The 16,436-nt window shown below is 31.4% G+C and overlaps 1 protein-coding gene across 4 annotated transcripts; it reads left to right on the top strand.

The window, feature by feature from the left end:
* The first annotated feature begins 1,406 nt into the window (after positions 1-1,406).
* On the top strand, positions 1,407-13,139 carry LOC132728858 (ras-related and estrogen-regulated growth inhibitor-like). Of its 4 annotated transcripts, none has more exons than XM_060714544.1 (5): positions 1,407-1,597; positions 2,724-3,106; positions 9,468-9,524; positions 10,151-10,224; positions 12,255-13,139. In XM_060714544.1, exons 2-5 carry the CDS (start codon positions 3,013-3,015, stop codon positions 12,735-12,737), a joined length of 708 nt encoding a protein of 235 aa, XP_060570527.1. In that variant the 5' UTR covers positions 1,407-1,597; positions 2,724-3,012; the 3' UTR covers positions 12,738-13,139. The 4 variants fall into 4 exon arrangements, with proteins under 4 accessions (XP_060570527.1, XP_060570528.1, XP_060570530.1 ...); XM_060714545.1 differs by having other exon boundaries at positions 1,560-1,744; XM_060714547.1 differs by having other exon boundaries at positions 1,560-1,759.
* The last annotated feature ends 3,297 nt before the right edge of the window (positions 13,140-16,436 follow it).

Below are 16,436 nucleotides of genomic sequence, written 5' to 3'. Positions count from 1 at the left end.
CGATTTCAAATTTAAACATTTCAAAGTTTATTTTTATATTAAATTTGAATGTTTATAATGATTGTATGTTGTTATATTAGTATTGTCACGGATTTAAATTACATGTCAATTAAAGTCTGTGGTATTGTTAAAGTACAATTCTGCATTGAATGATATTGACTGAAATTTTACCACCCTGTGTGAAATATAATAAAAAAGTACATGGACTTTAAACCCGTAAATTTATGGAACTGAACAAAAAGTAAAAAGCCATAACGATCAGTATATAGCCAAGCTTGCCTGCACATCCGTGAAGTCTGGCCAGACACTGTTTGTAGCTCATTTCTTCCCTATTTTTATATTTAAAGACATTAAACTTTGAATGGACTATTCCAAATTCAAAGTAGGGCAAATCTATTATACAAATTCAGCAGGTTTAGTGTTGATAAAAATTAATATTACACATTTGTTCCTTACGAATACGACGTCTGCTTGAACTATAAACAATCTTGTAAATATTAGACAAAGAAATCACAAGATTCACGACAAATTAACCACAGCATTTTCCCCCCTATGTATAGTAAATATATAAGAAATGCAATGTTTTATTGGTGATCTTTGCTCACTTAAGTAAACAATTTATCTTTTATTATTTTATGATACAAAGTTACGTCTACAATAATTAGTATCACTTTATCCTAAAGCACGTTCAAGATTACGTCAATGAACATCATTCGAGTTAGGTAACGTAATAAATTACGTTAACGTGATACAAGATGACGTTTGAAACAGGTACAATACCAATGTTCCTGAATGGTAAACATAATATTCACTTGTCTAAAACCTTACACATACCAATGTAGTTTACATAAACAATTTAACTGGACAGAGAAAAAAGCAATTGTTTAATCTATGTTTGCGTAATCTTTTAATGATAATAGAAATACACATTTCATTAAATTAGACATTATACATGTATATATTGCATTATGATTAAAACGCTTATTTGAATTTGCCGTAGCTTTCGATCTTTCGGCTTTCTTCAGCAGCATTTATTATACATACAAAAATAATTAAACTCTTTTAAGGATCCAGACAAGGCGCTTTTAAGATGCGTTATATTTACATAAATGACAGCTTCCGGTGATTCCTTACTAGTATTTTCACACTAGTCGGGTTTAAGAAGCCAGAAGAGAAACTCACATCTGAAGGGATTTGAACCCATGCCCTCATGATTATTAGAAGACCCCTTTACCATTCCTCCCCATATACTACAAGTAGCTTCATTTAAGATCCGAAAATATACTTGCCGAACTGAGTATAATTATATAGAATAATATAGATCATAATGGCACCCAATTGCCACCATACTGTTAACGGTTTTGTTATAAACGTACGACAAAGCGCTACAACAGTTTCAACACAAGTTAACATGATAATTTGACAGATAACAAAACGGAAGAGAGAACGGATACGACCAATACAATAGACAACAACGCGACAATGAGATCGGAAATAGATATAAAACCAACAGCTCGAGATACTTGTGGAAAGTTTCGTAATTTCAAGTTATCGTTAAGTTTGTGCTTTACAGGAGGACGAAAAATATTATAAAGCTGTGTGTTTTCTTGAGTTGATATGATTTATTTAAATAATGAAACGTTTTATGAATGTTTTTAACGTGATACAAATTTGCATGGATATCTACTAAATTTTTTTTTTTTTAAAGATTGTGTACATGTAGTGATTTGGAGTATCAAAAGAAGTATGTGTGTACTATGTAAGCTCTATAATGAAAATGATGTTTGCTTTGAAAAAAAATGATAGACATCCGAATGCAGATAAAAATGAAGGAATTATAATATGAAGGAATTATAATGTATCAGCCTATCTGATAAACGTGATATATTTGCAGTATATACAGCCAGAAGCAGGATATTATTCATAATGAATTTATTAGAAACATATATACTTTACATATATAATACATTCGTACAATTTGTAGTGTTGATATCTAAATGAACCATTATTACTTTTTTTACAAAATATCAAAAACAATCATGGATATAATTCTATAAAGTCTATGAAATTCCAGGGGTATCTTCAAAATCGAAATGTTAGAAATGAAATTCTTTCACGTGCATCGTTTATTGTGATTGTCTTAAATACCGATTTAAAATAATAGCGTATGCGATAAAAATCTATTACATGCATGCTTTGTTTATGACTTGTCATGCATTTTTTACCTTACTTAAATACATTAATTCACTGCATGTAAGTTTGTATAACCGGTATAAAAAACATTTTCAATTTCATAATAATAAAACACGGAACATTACTACAAAAAGCGGTGTATATTATGGTCATTATATGGACAATTTGTACAGGTTATTCAACTGTGTTTTTTTTTCTTCGTGAAATTATTTCTGATGTGTTCATTGTGAGAATGATGTATGACTGTCATAATTGTGAATAATTAGATAATTGAATGGATTTAATAGAATTACAAGTCTCAAGGACCTCCAATATGCACTTATAATATTGAAAGAACGCAATACGTGGACGTGTTTTTATACGTGACAACGCTTACCAAAATTATGAATTTGTAAAATGTAATTCACGGTATTAGAAAAGGTTCTACAATACTTGTTGTTATAAGATAAGCTTTAATTAAGCAAATATTTGTTTTCCTAAGTAAAACACCTGTTTATATTTTCGTGATATATCATAAAATATTTTAACAGAAGCTTTGTCGTGTCAGACAGCACGTGTCAGGCAGCACGTGCGGAGCTGATATTACTGACAAGAACTGATAACTACTGGCAAAGACCAGCACGGAGAACTCGACTAATTACAGTGGATAGTGATGAATGCGTCTTTAGTTCTTTGTGTAAAGTAACTTACATTGAAATATTACCTCTGTGATAAAGATATACTCGGCATGCCAAACATCCTAGAAAGTGTTAATAAATAACTGACAAAACAACAAAACCTAATTTTTGCAACCATTCTGGCACTGTGCAGGCGTTAACAATGTCTTCTCCTATATTCCGACGCCTGTCAATGCACCATAAAAACCGACCGTTCCGAATAGTAATTCTTGGTCAAAATGGTGTAGGAAAATCAGGTATGTAGTGTTTTTATAGTGCATTTAGTGCTGAAAGTAAGATTATATAAGTCACTTTCGTAAGTATGACGTGTATATCAACAAAAGTAGGTCTATTATCAATTTGAAAATCATTGTCCATTCCATTGGTGTCAGTTACACAAAAGGTGAAATATTTTGACTATTATTTTTTTCCTTAAATATTGTAACTTATTGAAATAATGACGATCGATATATTTTGAACTGATTTAACTGTCGACTCACTATTATAAACAGTTATAGATCTAAGAATTTAAAAAAAGGAGATATTTGAATGTAAGCAATGTTGTAAGGAATTTGCGTACCGATTAAGTGCACGGATAACGCATGCTCTGAAATAAATCTCTGGCACAGAAATATTCGAGGCAATAATTATCAGACACGCAGCACGTTAAAGTCCCACTTTCAATTACTCGTATGTTTTCTCGTAGTATGATATCTACAATACGCCAACATATATCAGATATGATTAAATATTTCAGCGTGTGTCCCATAAACAATAATAGACAAATAGTTCACTAAACTGTGCATACAAGTAACTTTGTAAGAAAGCAACAAGATAAAACTAGAGAAAAAAGTCGTTGAATTATTTCTAAAACATCGTGAAAATTGTAAAAGAAGCAAGTGAACAAATCATGTTTCGACTAATCACGTGCACATTTTTTAAGCGTCCAGAATTCATTAATTGATTTTCTTAATACAAACATGGTGCTTCTCGTTCTTTCTGTTCGTCTGTCTTCATTCGTCTCTTTACGGAAAACATTCATCTTATCTAATCTGGATACAGTGGACATCTGAACTATAACATTAATCTAGCTTAACTCTTAGTGACCTTGACTTCTAGGAGGAAATTATGATTCGATTTCCAGTGTGGTGTATCTAATACAAGAAGAACGGTAAATGTTGTACACTAGTATACATCTTAAAATTTTAAGCAAATACCATGATAGCTGAAAGTTATTACCCGTTTAAAGGCTACATAAATAGTCATTTTTCTTTATGTATTTGCACAGTTCTTTCAATTACCGCCATTATAGAATGATTTTAACAGTCAAGTGATCTTGAAAACAATAAAAACTGTACACCGGGCGTTATAATGTGAACATGACCTGTGTGAGGTCACATTTATGAGGTCATCATGTAATTGTAACCTAATGAAATACTAGTATATTATATAACTGTACCTATTGGGTCAAATGTCACAAGACAATCAATTTAAGTTACGTAAATACTGTAAAGAACATGCGCGGATATAGAAGGGGGAGGGTTCCAGGGGTCATGACCCCCTCCATCGGGATTTGGCTAGTATATATTACCCATTTGAGATATCAACTTACATATATTTTAGCGAAAATCACACAAACTGGTGAAAATCAGCAATATTTGGCTCATGACCCCCATTGAAAAATAGTAATATTGCAACACTTATTTTTTAAGAATTTGTATTACCCATTGTCGATCTCCAAATGGATGTGTACGAAAGACCGATGATGGCATTTCAACTTCTTGAATTATCGTGTTTATCTTCACGAATTTACGGTTTCAACTTCATAAAGTTGAATTCATGAAGTTGAAACCGTTGAAATCGTGAATTCGTGTAATTGAAATTGTGAATTCGTGAAATTGAATTATAGTGAAGTCCAAAACAAGAATACGCGAAGTTGAATTCGTCAAGTTCAAATTGTGAATTCATGAAGTTAAATCGTGAATTCGTGAATTTGAAATCATGAATTCATGAAGTTAAATTCGTGAATTCCGTATTTAGAAAACGTGAATTCGTGAAGTTAAAATTGTGAATTCACGAAACTGAAATCGGAAATTTATGAAGTTGAAATGTCCCCACCGGTCTTTCGTAGATGTGCATGCTTTATTTCAGTGATGACTATTTCTCTTTTATTTCATCAGCAGCAACTCATCCTTTAACATTCAGTTCAGTGTAGCACATTGATATTCAAGTAATATATCAGATATGTATACAGCGCCAATATTGATATACATAATGTGTGTAATTTTATTACATACACTATATATCCACTATTGTCTCGGAAAATATTAAACTACTCAAGTGCTTCAGATTCTTAATCATTTCTAAATTTCTAAGAAAAATAAAGATAAAGTGCGTCGGATATTACAAAATAATATGTACATGTACATGTTTTGATATTTTTCTTCAAAAGTATATTCATGCTCGTAGTTGAAACCGTGTCAAACGACTACAACAACAGCAAAAACTTGTGAACATTGTCTAAGTGATTGAGAGAAGGAGTGATATTTTTCCTAAATAAAATGACAAGATTAAATTAGCTGTCTTTTATACAGGCTATAAACATAGGCTTGAAGTCATAAAGTTATGACGTAATAACATTTCTAACCTTGTTGACCTCTCATCTGTACACATACCGTGATATACAATATATAATGACGTCATTATACCTATATTCAATATATATGTAACAAGATATTGCTTTCTGCAAATTTAATAAGATTTCTGTCTGCGAACATATGATTGTACGCTTTTCATCGACGTTGACTTTAGACAAGAACAATGCATACGTCCGTACAAGCCAATAAATGCATTTACATGTATATTCTTTTCAAGAAAATTGACTTTAGACAAGATCCGTACAAGCCAATAATTGCATTTATATTCTTTTCAAGAAAATTGACTTTAGACAAGAAAATGCACACGTCCATACAAGCAAATAAATTAATTTATGTTCTTTTCAAGAAAATTGACTTAAGACAAGAAAAATGCACAAGCCCGTACTAGCCAATAAGTTAATTTTGAGATTGGTGTCGTACTTTTTGTTTTGAGGCGACATATATTTGAATGCAACGCGATATTAGAAACAACTAACCGGTTACCACGTACATTGTCTTGTTAAGCTATACTTGGTTAATGCCTCTAAACTTGATAAAAGTAACCGTATTATTTAGATTAAATGGCGACAAACTATTTTTTTCATACCTAGGTTGTAAAGTACTAAATGTTATAGCTCTAATTATCTCAACCTTGTAACATTGTTTTTCTTTAAACAAGAATATTGGGATAATGACGATTGAATCAGACACACAAATGTGAACTTCTTTGCAGAGATGAGTAAATTGTGTTTTTTTCTGATTCACTAAGACACTCACATACAGATTTGAAATGTTTTGGCTGAAAACTTCATTGCTTTGTATGACAAAACGACATATAGACATATGACATTAGTACCGTGACATTAGTGATGACGTAATAATGTTCGTGACGTTGACTACTCGACATTTTTAAAGTGAATTGGTCAATAATGAAAGGTCTGAACTACTATAAATAAGTTCTACCTTGATAATTCTGTATATTTGGAGATGCTGACTTAAAAACTCATCAGCCTTAATGGAGATTATCAATCATTTATATTCCTAGATAGTAATCAGTCATCGAATATACTAGTATACAAGATGAAAGAACGAGATTAGTTTTATTATAGACGCATACATTCATTGACCGGACATTTACTGGCTCTTTGACCATCTCTCTTCGTAAAACTGGACACTGGCTATTATTTAGTACATATCTTAAATAGATTTATGAATTGCGGTAAAAATACTGACAGACGAACATACTACAAACAGACTGAAATATTCTCTATGTATTTAACGAACATATGTTATAAAATAAGATAAAAGTATTTACAGATCTTATACTACAAGTTAGTGGAGATGATGGATCTAAAAATCATCAAAAAAATAATTGGTTGGGAGGGGTGGAGTGTGGATGAAAGGGTGGGGTAACCAGAAGTCTAATTAGGATGATATGTTAGCTACGTACTAGTATTACGCAATGGTCAACATTTGTTAACACTTATTTGTTGCCTTTATTGTAGCTCAAAATATATGTGAAGTCAGTCACCTGATCGATTGCTCGATCAATTATCGATTTCATATATTCGTATAATTAATATATAATACTATGGTGTCCTATACTTGCCATATATGCAAATTGTGAACCCAGTTTTAAGTTTATTGTACATCTCTGTTTGCATACATACAAATACAAGAGAAAATACATGTTAAATACGGTACATACCATACATATTATGTATACTACATGTATGTGAACCCAAATTCGCGGTATGATAAAAAAGTGAAAAAGATTATACATTGTACTGATACTGATATTGAATAATTAGTGTGATATCCGAATGTCACGTAAGCTGCCTATGAGGTGCCGAACATAAATGAGCCGCGCCATGACAAAACCAACATAATGGGTTTGCGACCAGCATGGATCCAGATCAGCCTGCGCAGTCTGATCAGGATCTAGCTGTTCGCTTACAAACTATTACAAATAGAGAAACCGATAGCGAACAGAATGGATCCTGATCAGACTGCGCGGATGCGCAGGCTGGTCTGGATCCATGCTGGTTGCAAACCCATTACGTTGATTTTGTCATGACACGGCTCAAATTTGGTATGTTTATATCCGAAGCGGTGATACATTGACAGGTTAAAAAGTTAAATTGTGTCAAATTATCAGGGACATAGATAATATTCCTGCCGTTATAATCAAATGTTAGATAGTTTATCACCCTAAAAAAACATCCCTGTTTTCATTTTGTTTCAAATATGTTTAAACAGACGTACATTACATATCTAATACAACTGATACATTTTATAACCTCAGTAAACATTTGGGGAAATTGCAGTGAGAAGATGAAATATATATTAAAATTTCTTACCCGGTCACATTAATGCAATAGTGTTACATTTAACACCTGTATCGACTTAGTACGGTATTATAAAACATTAACATGATTATAACATGGTATTCAATTGATATACCATTTTCCAATTGTCAGTATTTGACGTCATGGTTTCACATAATGAGAAATCCTGTAGGTTCTGTGATGCCCACATTTTTACATTCATGTTGGGTTCATTCTAATGTAAGCTCAATAAATATCGTAGTTTTTTTTTGAACTGTTGTTTTTTATCATAATTTCAACTGCACAGTAGTACTTATAATGTTATAAAATGTGACCAGTTGTATTATTATTATTATTATCATAATTATTATTATCATTATTATTATAATTATTATTATTATTATTATTATTATTATTATTATTATTATTATTATTATCACCATCATTATTTTACTATTATTATTATTATATTATTAAATATTATTATTATTATTATTATTATCATTATTATTATTATTACTATTATTATTTTTATTATTATCATCATTATTATTATTATTTATATTATTATTATTATTATTATTATCATTATTATTATTATCATTATTATTACTATTATTATTATTATTATTATTATTATTACTATTATACTTCTGAGGTGCATAAAACAATTTATCATGTTATTACATTAATTTCTGTTTATAAAGTGTATGTCTGATTAATTAAGCTTTATCAGCCACAGACACCTCATTAATACATATTGAAATAAAATGGAGAGAATTAAATATGTTTTACCGTATACTGATTTGAAAACACTAAATTGATAAAACTTTGAATCGAATAGATTGTTTGAATATTGAAGTCTCTCTCACATTGGACTAAAACATTTGGGACTATTTCCTATAGATCTATATGACCCTTAATTGGCATATTACTGCGCTCGGCATGACAGATTTTTTGACATTTTTTGTTTCGTTTGGTAAGAAACACATATTAAAACTGAAAGCGTGATAACAAGTGTCTAATATTATAAAATTATCGGGCTCGCCACGAAATATTTTTTTCTTTTCTTTGCCTGATTAATTTTGTAATGCCAGACACAAGCATGGTATTCTCTATATATTTGCTACATATAAAGCTAGTTATTACAGACTAATTTCTGAATTTGGAAATAAATAATTTCCAAAATACCTGTTTGACAGAAATACATGTTTTAATTTAGAGCGAATGATGCATTCACAAAATCATTGATTATATTCTAAAATCTTTCTGGTCCAAAGCATTATATCCTGTTTACATACTATTTTCATGTGAGACATCCTATGTAACAATATTTTGCGAATCGGCTTATAGAAACACCATAATTTTACTATAAACAGATTTTACGAAAATGTTTCATTAGATCTAAATAGCTTTATATCCCAAGAAGGGGTCAGTGGAGAAATCGCATTTATCTTGTTTGACTAAAATGTGTATGCCTGTATCTTTATCACAATGCAGGTTAACTCAACTTGTGTTTAATAATTTCATAATGAAAATAGAACTTAAAAGAATACATGGTGCACAAAAATTAAAAAGAGTCAAACCATGATGAATTTTATTGGTTTAAATATTATGATTCTATTATGTAACGTTTTTTTCTCTCTTCATTTCAGCCTTGACAGTGCGATTCCTTACACAGAGGTACATAGGAGATTATGCCCCAGATCTAGGTATTTAACTTTAACTTTTGTACATGTATTTTGAAATAAAATTATAAATAAGTTTTTTCTTCGGATGCGTAAATATATTAAAAACATATCTGAGAGAGACTTTATCTTTTTTCCCCACTTTGTTGTGATATTAAAATATAATACTGCTGAAAATTTGGTTAGGATAACGTTTTCCAAAAGTAAAGAATCTGGTTTCACATGTGTAACAAATATATATCTCCACATATGGATGTTACAAACTATATTTTGTGCAATAAATTTTATAAACTTTTATAATAAACATACTTTTATAATAAACATTTACATTTTTTGGACTTATACAATATACCACTATGGGTGTTTTATACATAATGATATAGCATCGGTTACCTTTCTTCTAACCATGCAGTCTTAGTGTTATAACGATGTTAAAGATGATATGAGCCGCGTCACGACAAAACCAACGTAATGCGTTTACGACTGTTCGCTATCAGTTTCTCTACTTGTGATAGATAGGTAAGCGAGCAGCATGGATCCTGATCAGACTGCGCGGATGCGCAGGCTGGTCTGGATCCATGCTGGTCGCAAACCCATTATGTTGGTTTTGTCGTGACACGGCTCATATGTTTCATTTTTGCAACTTTCAGAGAACACGTACACATACAGTAAATGTCTTGACGGTGAAACGGTAACCATGGAGATAAGAGACACGGCAGCTCAGGTAAACTTTTAACTTCTGATATATCCATGTAATAATCCAGACATAAATACTTGTAATTTAAAAAAGACAAAACATTTATATAAGATAAGAATAACATTGAATGTTTTGAAATTGTAACAATTTGTTTTTTTTAACAATTCTTGTACAAGAACTGTCTGAATGAAACATTCATCAAAGAAACTTTTATCTGATAGAGAGTAAAAATACACAAAGAATGTGATAACTGATAATTGATAAATGTTACAACATTCTTTGACTGCTCAAAAGTACTAAATATTCTCTTCATTTTGCGGGCATGAAATTTCGTAGTTTTACCACAAAAGACTTCTGATTGCACATGTGCTGTTACATGGATTATCTATTTTTGCAAAACAAGTAAATATATGCAGGCCTCGACATTAGCGGTGGTCCGTTGGTCCGAGACCACCTGATTTTGGCAAGGACCACCTAATTTTAAAATGCACTGGTCCGTCGAACCACTTGAATTTTCTGGTTTGTGCAAGGCTCATTTGGGAGAATGGCGATTTGGTCAAAAACATGTTATATATATTTTGTTTAAAACCATTTGTCCTATGAACATGTATATGGTTCATTAATAGATTAATCTGATAAGTTAAAGAAGGTCTTAAATCATCAATAACTTTCATTTTAAGTCGCTAAAATTTTGTCTATGCAAGTTAAAAGAGTTAAGAATTTGTGATATTAAGCTAGGTACAAATTGCATTCAAATGATGCTAGTAATGATGCATCGTCGGATAACCACGGTGGAACCTTTAACATTTATGTTATGTTACATGTTAATCACACGTGGGTATCCGACGATGGTAATTATGATATTGTATGGGATACCGTATGAACTTTCAATTTCATATAGTTACATGAATAATGGCAGCAAACTAAAGGAACTTGAGAAATACATCAAGTTATTTGCTAGTTATCTTTATTTTAACTTTTTAACGCTAAGAGATCCATTTCTTCCAGAGTTAAAATTACTATTTTTTTTAAATTATTGATAAAAGGTTAAAAATACTCAATGTAAAAAATAAATATCAACCAACAAGCAACGGGGCGGTAAAAATTCTGTATTCATAATAAATCTGTGAGAAAAATAAGCTAAACTATAGTTATATATAAAGTTGTTTTTATTTTTTATCCTTTAGATATTTCCTTGTTTTAAGATAATTTATTAGTTTTTATTAAATTGTTAATCTATAAAAGATAGATGTAATTATCATGATTATAAGACGTACCACGTATCAGCAATGTATATTTGAATAACAGTAAGAAAAAAACCCAGACACAAATGGTTTCACTATTCCCTAACTTGAGTTGAGACAGAAATCACTTCAATATATAAGTTAACACAAATAAGAGCCCTGTTGTGTATTTTTGAATGAGCTATGAAAAAACAACAACAAATAACTTCACGACAGAATACCTACTAACTTGCTCTCAGATAAAAATATATATCTAAAATGTCTGTTTTCTTTAAAGCTTAATAATACATCTTTGTCATCAATTTTTAGCATACTTTTTTCTAAACTTACAGTAAACTGATATAATAATAATAATTGACCACTTGACTTCTGGAAGGACCACCTTAATTTCAAATCTAGTGGTCCGGCTTACCACCTGATAAAAAAGTTAGTGTCGAGGCCTGTATATGTAGAGAGAATGTAAAGAAAAATGAACATAGGATTGGCAAAATAAAATTTCGATGGAACATAAAGTCATGGATCAGACTTATCAATAAAACCCACAAAAATAAATGACCATGAAGAAGAATGTTGCAGACGTACACAGTAGCTAAGATACATGTCGTTTGTTGTTAATTTGATTGATTAGTAGGCTGGCATACTTTATACAGTCGGATGCAGGCATATTCAAAATAGTTACCTTAAAATTAAAGTGAATTAGAAAAAAACACCTTATTTATCACCATTTGCTTCAACATAAAACCTTTGTACAGGTTGCTATCACACTTTTTCCACGAACAATTTCTAACTGCCCTGATTTTCTTACTATTTCAGGTAGAGAATAACAGACTTGAAGCTAATATCAAATGGGCAGATGCATTCGTATTAGTTTATTCAATTACTGACAGGTGTAGTTTTAACGAATGCAGCAGACTCAAAGTTTTGATCAATTCATATGCAAAAAGTAAAAAACCCAATTCACAGAATTCTTCATCCTTACCAATGGTTCTTGTAGGAAACAAAAGTGATCGGACACATGACCGTATGATCTCCACGGCCGAGGGACGAGAAAAGGCGTATGAAATGAACTGTGCTGCATTTTATGAAATTTCTGTGCGCGAGGAACGCGACAGTGCAAGTGGTATATTCTTAAATTTGTATAAAAGTTATAAGCGACCTGGCAGACGATCGGGACGTTCCGAGCTCCAGCAAAGACTGAGTTGTCCCCCTTCCTTACAATTTACTCCGGAACTAACAGATTCAGAAAGAGCTAAAATCCCGTTACGAAGGCGTAAAGCGTTGTATACCATAAGTTGAAAGGAAGGTGTATAATTATTTAGTCATTCCATTTTTTTTTATTCTGTTTGTTTCCGGTGGTGGAATTTTATGTAATTCATCTCTGGTATTCATTTGTTGTTGACACTATATGCTAGTTTCAGCGCAACAATAAGAACTATATGTAAGAGAAAACGCTGAATTGTAGTCTAATAAAAAAATTGTCTTTTTAATTGAATAATGATGATGTTGTTAGATTGTTAGTTTTCATGAATCATGAACTGTAACATTTTCCTGAAAATTAGTCCCAAACAACTACAAGACATCGATTTTTGTTCTTTAACATGTATGTATATCCACTGAGCTATATTTAAATAAGTATCTGGTATATCCAAGCATTTTTAGCTTTTCTTCATACAAATAAAATGATCTCTGATAATCGTACATGTTTCATCTTTGTTTTTGGTACATTATTTTTTGTAAGTCCTATTGTATGTGTGAGCATTGTGACATTGTTAATGTTGTAGTGTCAATATATTAAGGAGTTCTGTTAAACAAAAGATAAATAATAGAAATAGCATCGGAACACGAGGCTATTTGATTTGTAGCCCCCGAGTATAAATCAGATTGCCGAGTGTTTTGATGTTCTTTCTCTTTTGTATTATAGTCAAACATAAAAACACGTTCCCTGTTGTCACAATATGAATCCCCAGAAAAAAGTAACCCATGAAAGAGCATCTGAATATGATATTTCTATCGCTTTCCCTTTCTCTGCTGTCACAATAAGTAAACCCCAGCAAAAATGAGCCAATCAATGGGCATGCTCTGGAGTGCGGGTAACTAATACCTGCACTCCAGTTAACGCACTGTGCATGTATAGGTATACGATTTAACTCTGACACATTTTCAACAGAAAGGTCCCAAAACTATGATACAAGAGATCGGAAATATTACGTTTTTATGGAATGGTGTTTATATAGCAACTTTACAATTCAAGCTGCGTAACTACTCGTGATTATTTTCTGAAATGTAATAGGAGTTACTTCCCTTTGACTTGATCCGCTACAAGGTCACTGTTTCGATCATTACTGTATGAAATGTCCAGCCACATTTAATAAAATTAATTTGTTTAAAAAAATGAGAATGTACAGCATAAGATAATAGTTAACTGTTTATCCTGCACCATGTATGACATAGTAACTAACTTTTGAGGCGAAGATCATTTGTTAAACTAGAAGTGACATGCAGTACAGCAGATATTATTTGGAACCTTGTCTTAATTTTTTTTGTTAAATGATACAAATGTCTTCCTTTTTTTCAGTGTAAATAGCTGAATTATAAAAGGTAGAGATGATGATTAATACCTTTTTCAATTATTGAATATACATGAATCTGCAGACACACACTGTGCATTTATTCACTTATATGGTCAGATTTGATTTATTCGTTGTTTAATTTTTGTCATAGTAATATATTCTTAATCTGCTTGAATTCATATAAACTGAAAGCTGAACATTTTAAATGGTTACTTAGCAACAAAAATTTCAAAGATGATTTATTTATCTCAACTTTCTCATAGTCCTTTCAAAGTAGGAGTTGGTGTATAAATTTTGCGGTCAAGATTTTTAATTTTCTGTTTAACATTACTATTCCAGCATTATAAGGTATACATTTTTTACACGAAACAACATTACAGTGTATTGTATTGTGAAATTTCAAGGGGAGATAACTAGAATAAACAGTCTACAATAAATTTAGGTTTCTATAAACTGAGTAAATGTATAATGCATGAAATTTACACAACTGCTTTTGGTATGGCAGCATGTATTTCTGTCTGTTGTTGATGATGATAATAATGATGATGATGATGATGATCAGCTGAAGATTATGAAGAAGAAAAAGAATGTGATGATGATGATGATTATGATGATGATAAAATGATGATGGGGATGTTGTTGATAATGATCATGATGATGATAATACATGAATGACGATGATGATAATAATGATAATTGTGTTATCTTTATTATAATCCTACTTTTATAAGACATAGACAGTACCGGTATAATTTATCATGGTGCGTGTCATACATTACTGAAAGTCTAACTATCTGTTAATCCGTTTATTATGCTGTTTTTCTTTCTTTATTTTTTATTTTTTTTTATTTAGATAATTATGTAATATACAGTTTATAAAAATGAGTGTGCGGTAATGTGAAGTAGCATATATTAGTGACACCGACTTGGATCATACGGTGACTTACCAGCCTCCCAAAGTATCGGAAGATCCCAAAATATATTTGTTTGCATTATATTTCTGGCTAGAGTCATAAATCGTCTTTAGAGTCGTTGAATAATATACTCCCTTGATAGAAATTACCATCCAGAGAAACCCCACTCACCGATACAGAGATACAGAGAAATAATGCAAGGGAAACAACTTCATTCAAATTATTTCTTTGTGCTATCTTTATTATCTCCCATTAATCAACACTGTGTCAGAAGGTGTGTGTGATGATTTTATTCTTATTTTTATCTACATGAACAATAAATAACAACAACAAAAGAAACACAAAAATACTATGACACTTTGTTTTTGTCAATTGTTTTTACTGTAGAAAAGTGTTACAGTTTAAAAAGATATACGGTAAGTTTGAAAGAAAAGAGACTACCAAATATTGTTAACGATGGTAATATTGAGATGAGATTAAAGACATTTTATAGTCTTTGCAAGGCAAATACTAATATATAGCAGGGAAATTCTGCTCATAACCATGATCAATACTAACATCGCATATACATGATCAATGTACAGACGGCGCATAACCATAATCAATGTACTAACGACGCATAATCATGATCTATGAACTTACGACGCTTGATCAATATCAATGAACTGACGACGCATAACCATGATCATTGTACTGACGACGCATAACCATAATTAATGTACTGACGACGAATAACCATGACCAATGTACCGACGGCGCATAACCATGATCTATGAACTTACGACGCATAACCACCATCAATGTACTGACGACGCATAACCGTGATCATTGTCCTGACGGCGCATAACCATAATCAATGTACCGACGGGGCATGACCATGATCAATGAATCGACGGGACATAACCAGGAACAATGTTCTGACGGCGCATGACCATGTAAATGTGCTGATGGCGCATAACCCTGATCAATGTTGTGACGGCGCATAACCATGATCTATATACTGACGAAGCATTCATACACTTACATACGTACTAGTAAATAAGGTTATTCTAGATGACTATCGTAATTACTGTATCTTAAATGAACTTGTAGTTTTCAACTATCTTTTAATATAGTCTTATAGTATACATACTTTTTAATGCGTATATGTTTTACTGTTACAGTTTACCTCAAATCACAATGTACCAGAAGTTTTTCAGCGACACAAAATTTTAATAAAAGTGATTTTTCGTGATTTTCTTTTTCATTTCTCACTTTCTAACTTAGCTATACAGCTAATAATATGGTCTTTTCTCCCCCCCCCCTTTTTGGAGGGGGGGGGAGGAGGAGGCGAGAAATGAGGGGGGGGGGGCGTTGTTTAATATTCTTTTATTCAAATTATGAAACCTGTACAGAATAACGATATAACACTAAAAAAAACAATTAAAAAATACATGTACAATTAAAAACTCTACTGTCCTAAAGTCAAAGAAAAATTAAATGTTATAATAGTCAATGGGAAGAAGTCTTGT

Source organism: Ruditapes philippinarum, unplaced genomic scaffold, assembly GCF_026571515.1.
Source record: "Ruditapes philippinarum isolate M1 unplaced genomic scaffold, ASM2657151v2 ctg469_1_1_1_1, whole genome shotgun sequence".
NCBI classification, from domain to species: Eukaryota; Metazoa; Mollusca; class Bivalvia; order Venerida; family Veneridae; genus Ruditapes; species Ruditapes philippinarum.
This window is presented reverse-complemented; position numbering and strand designations above follow the sequence as displayed.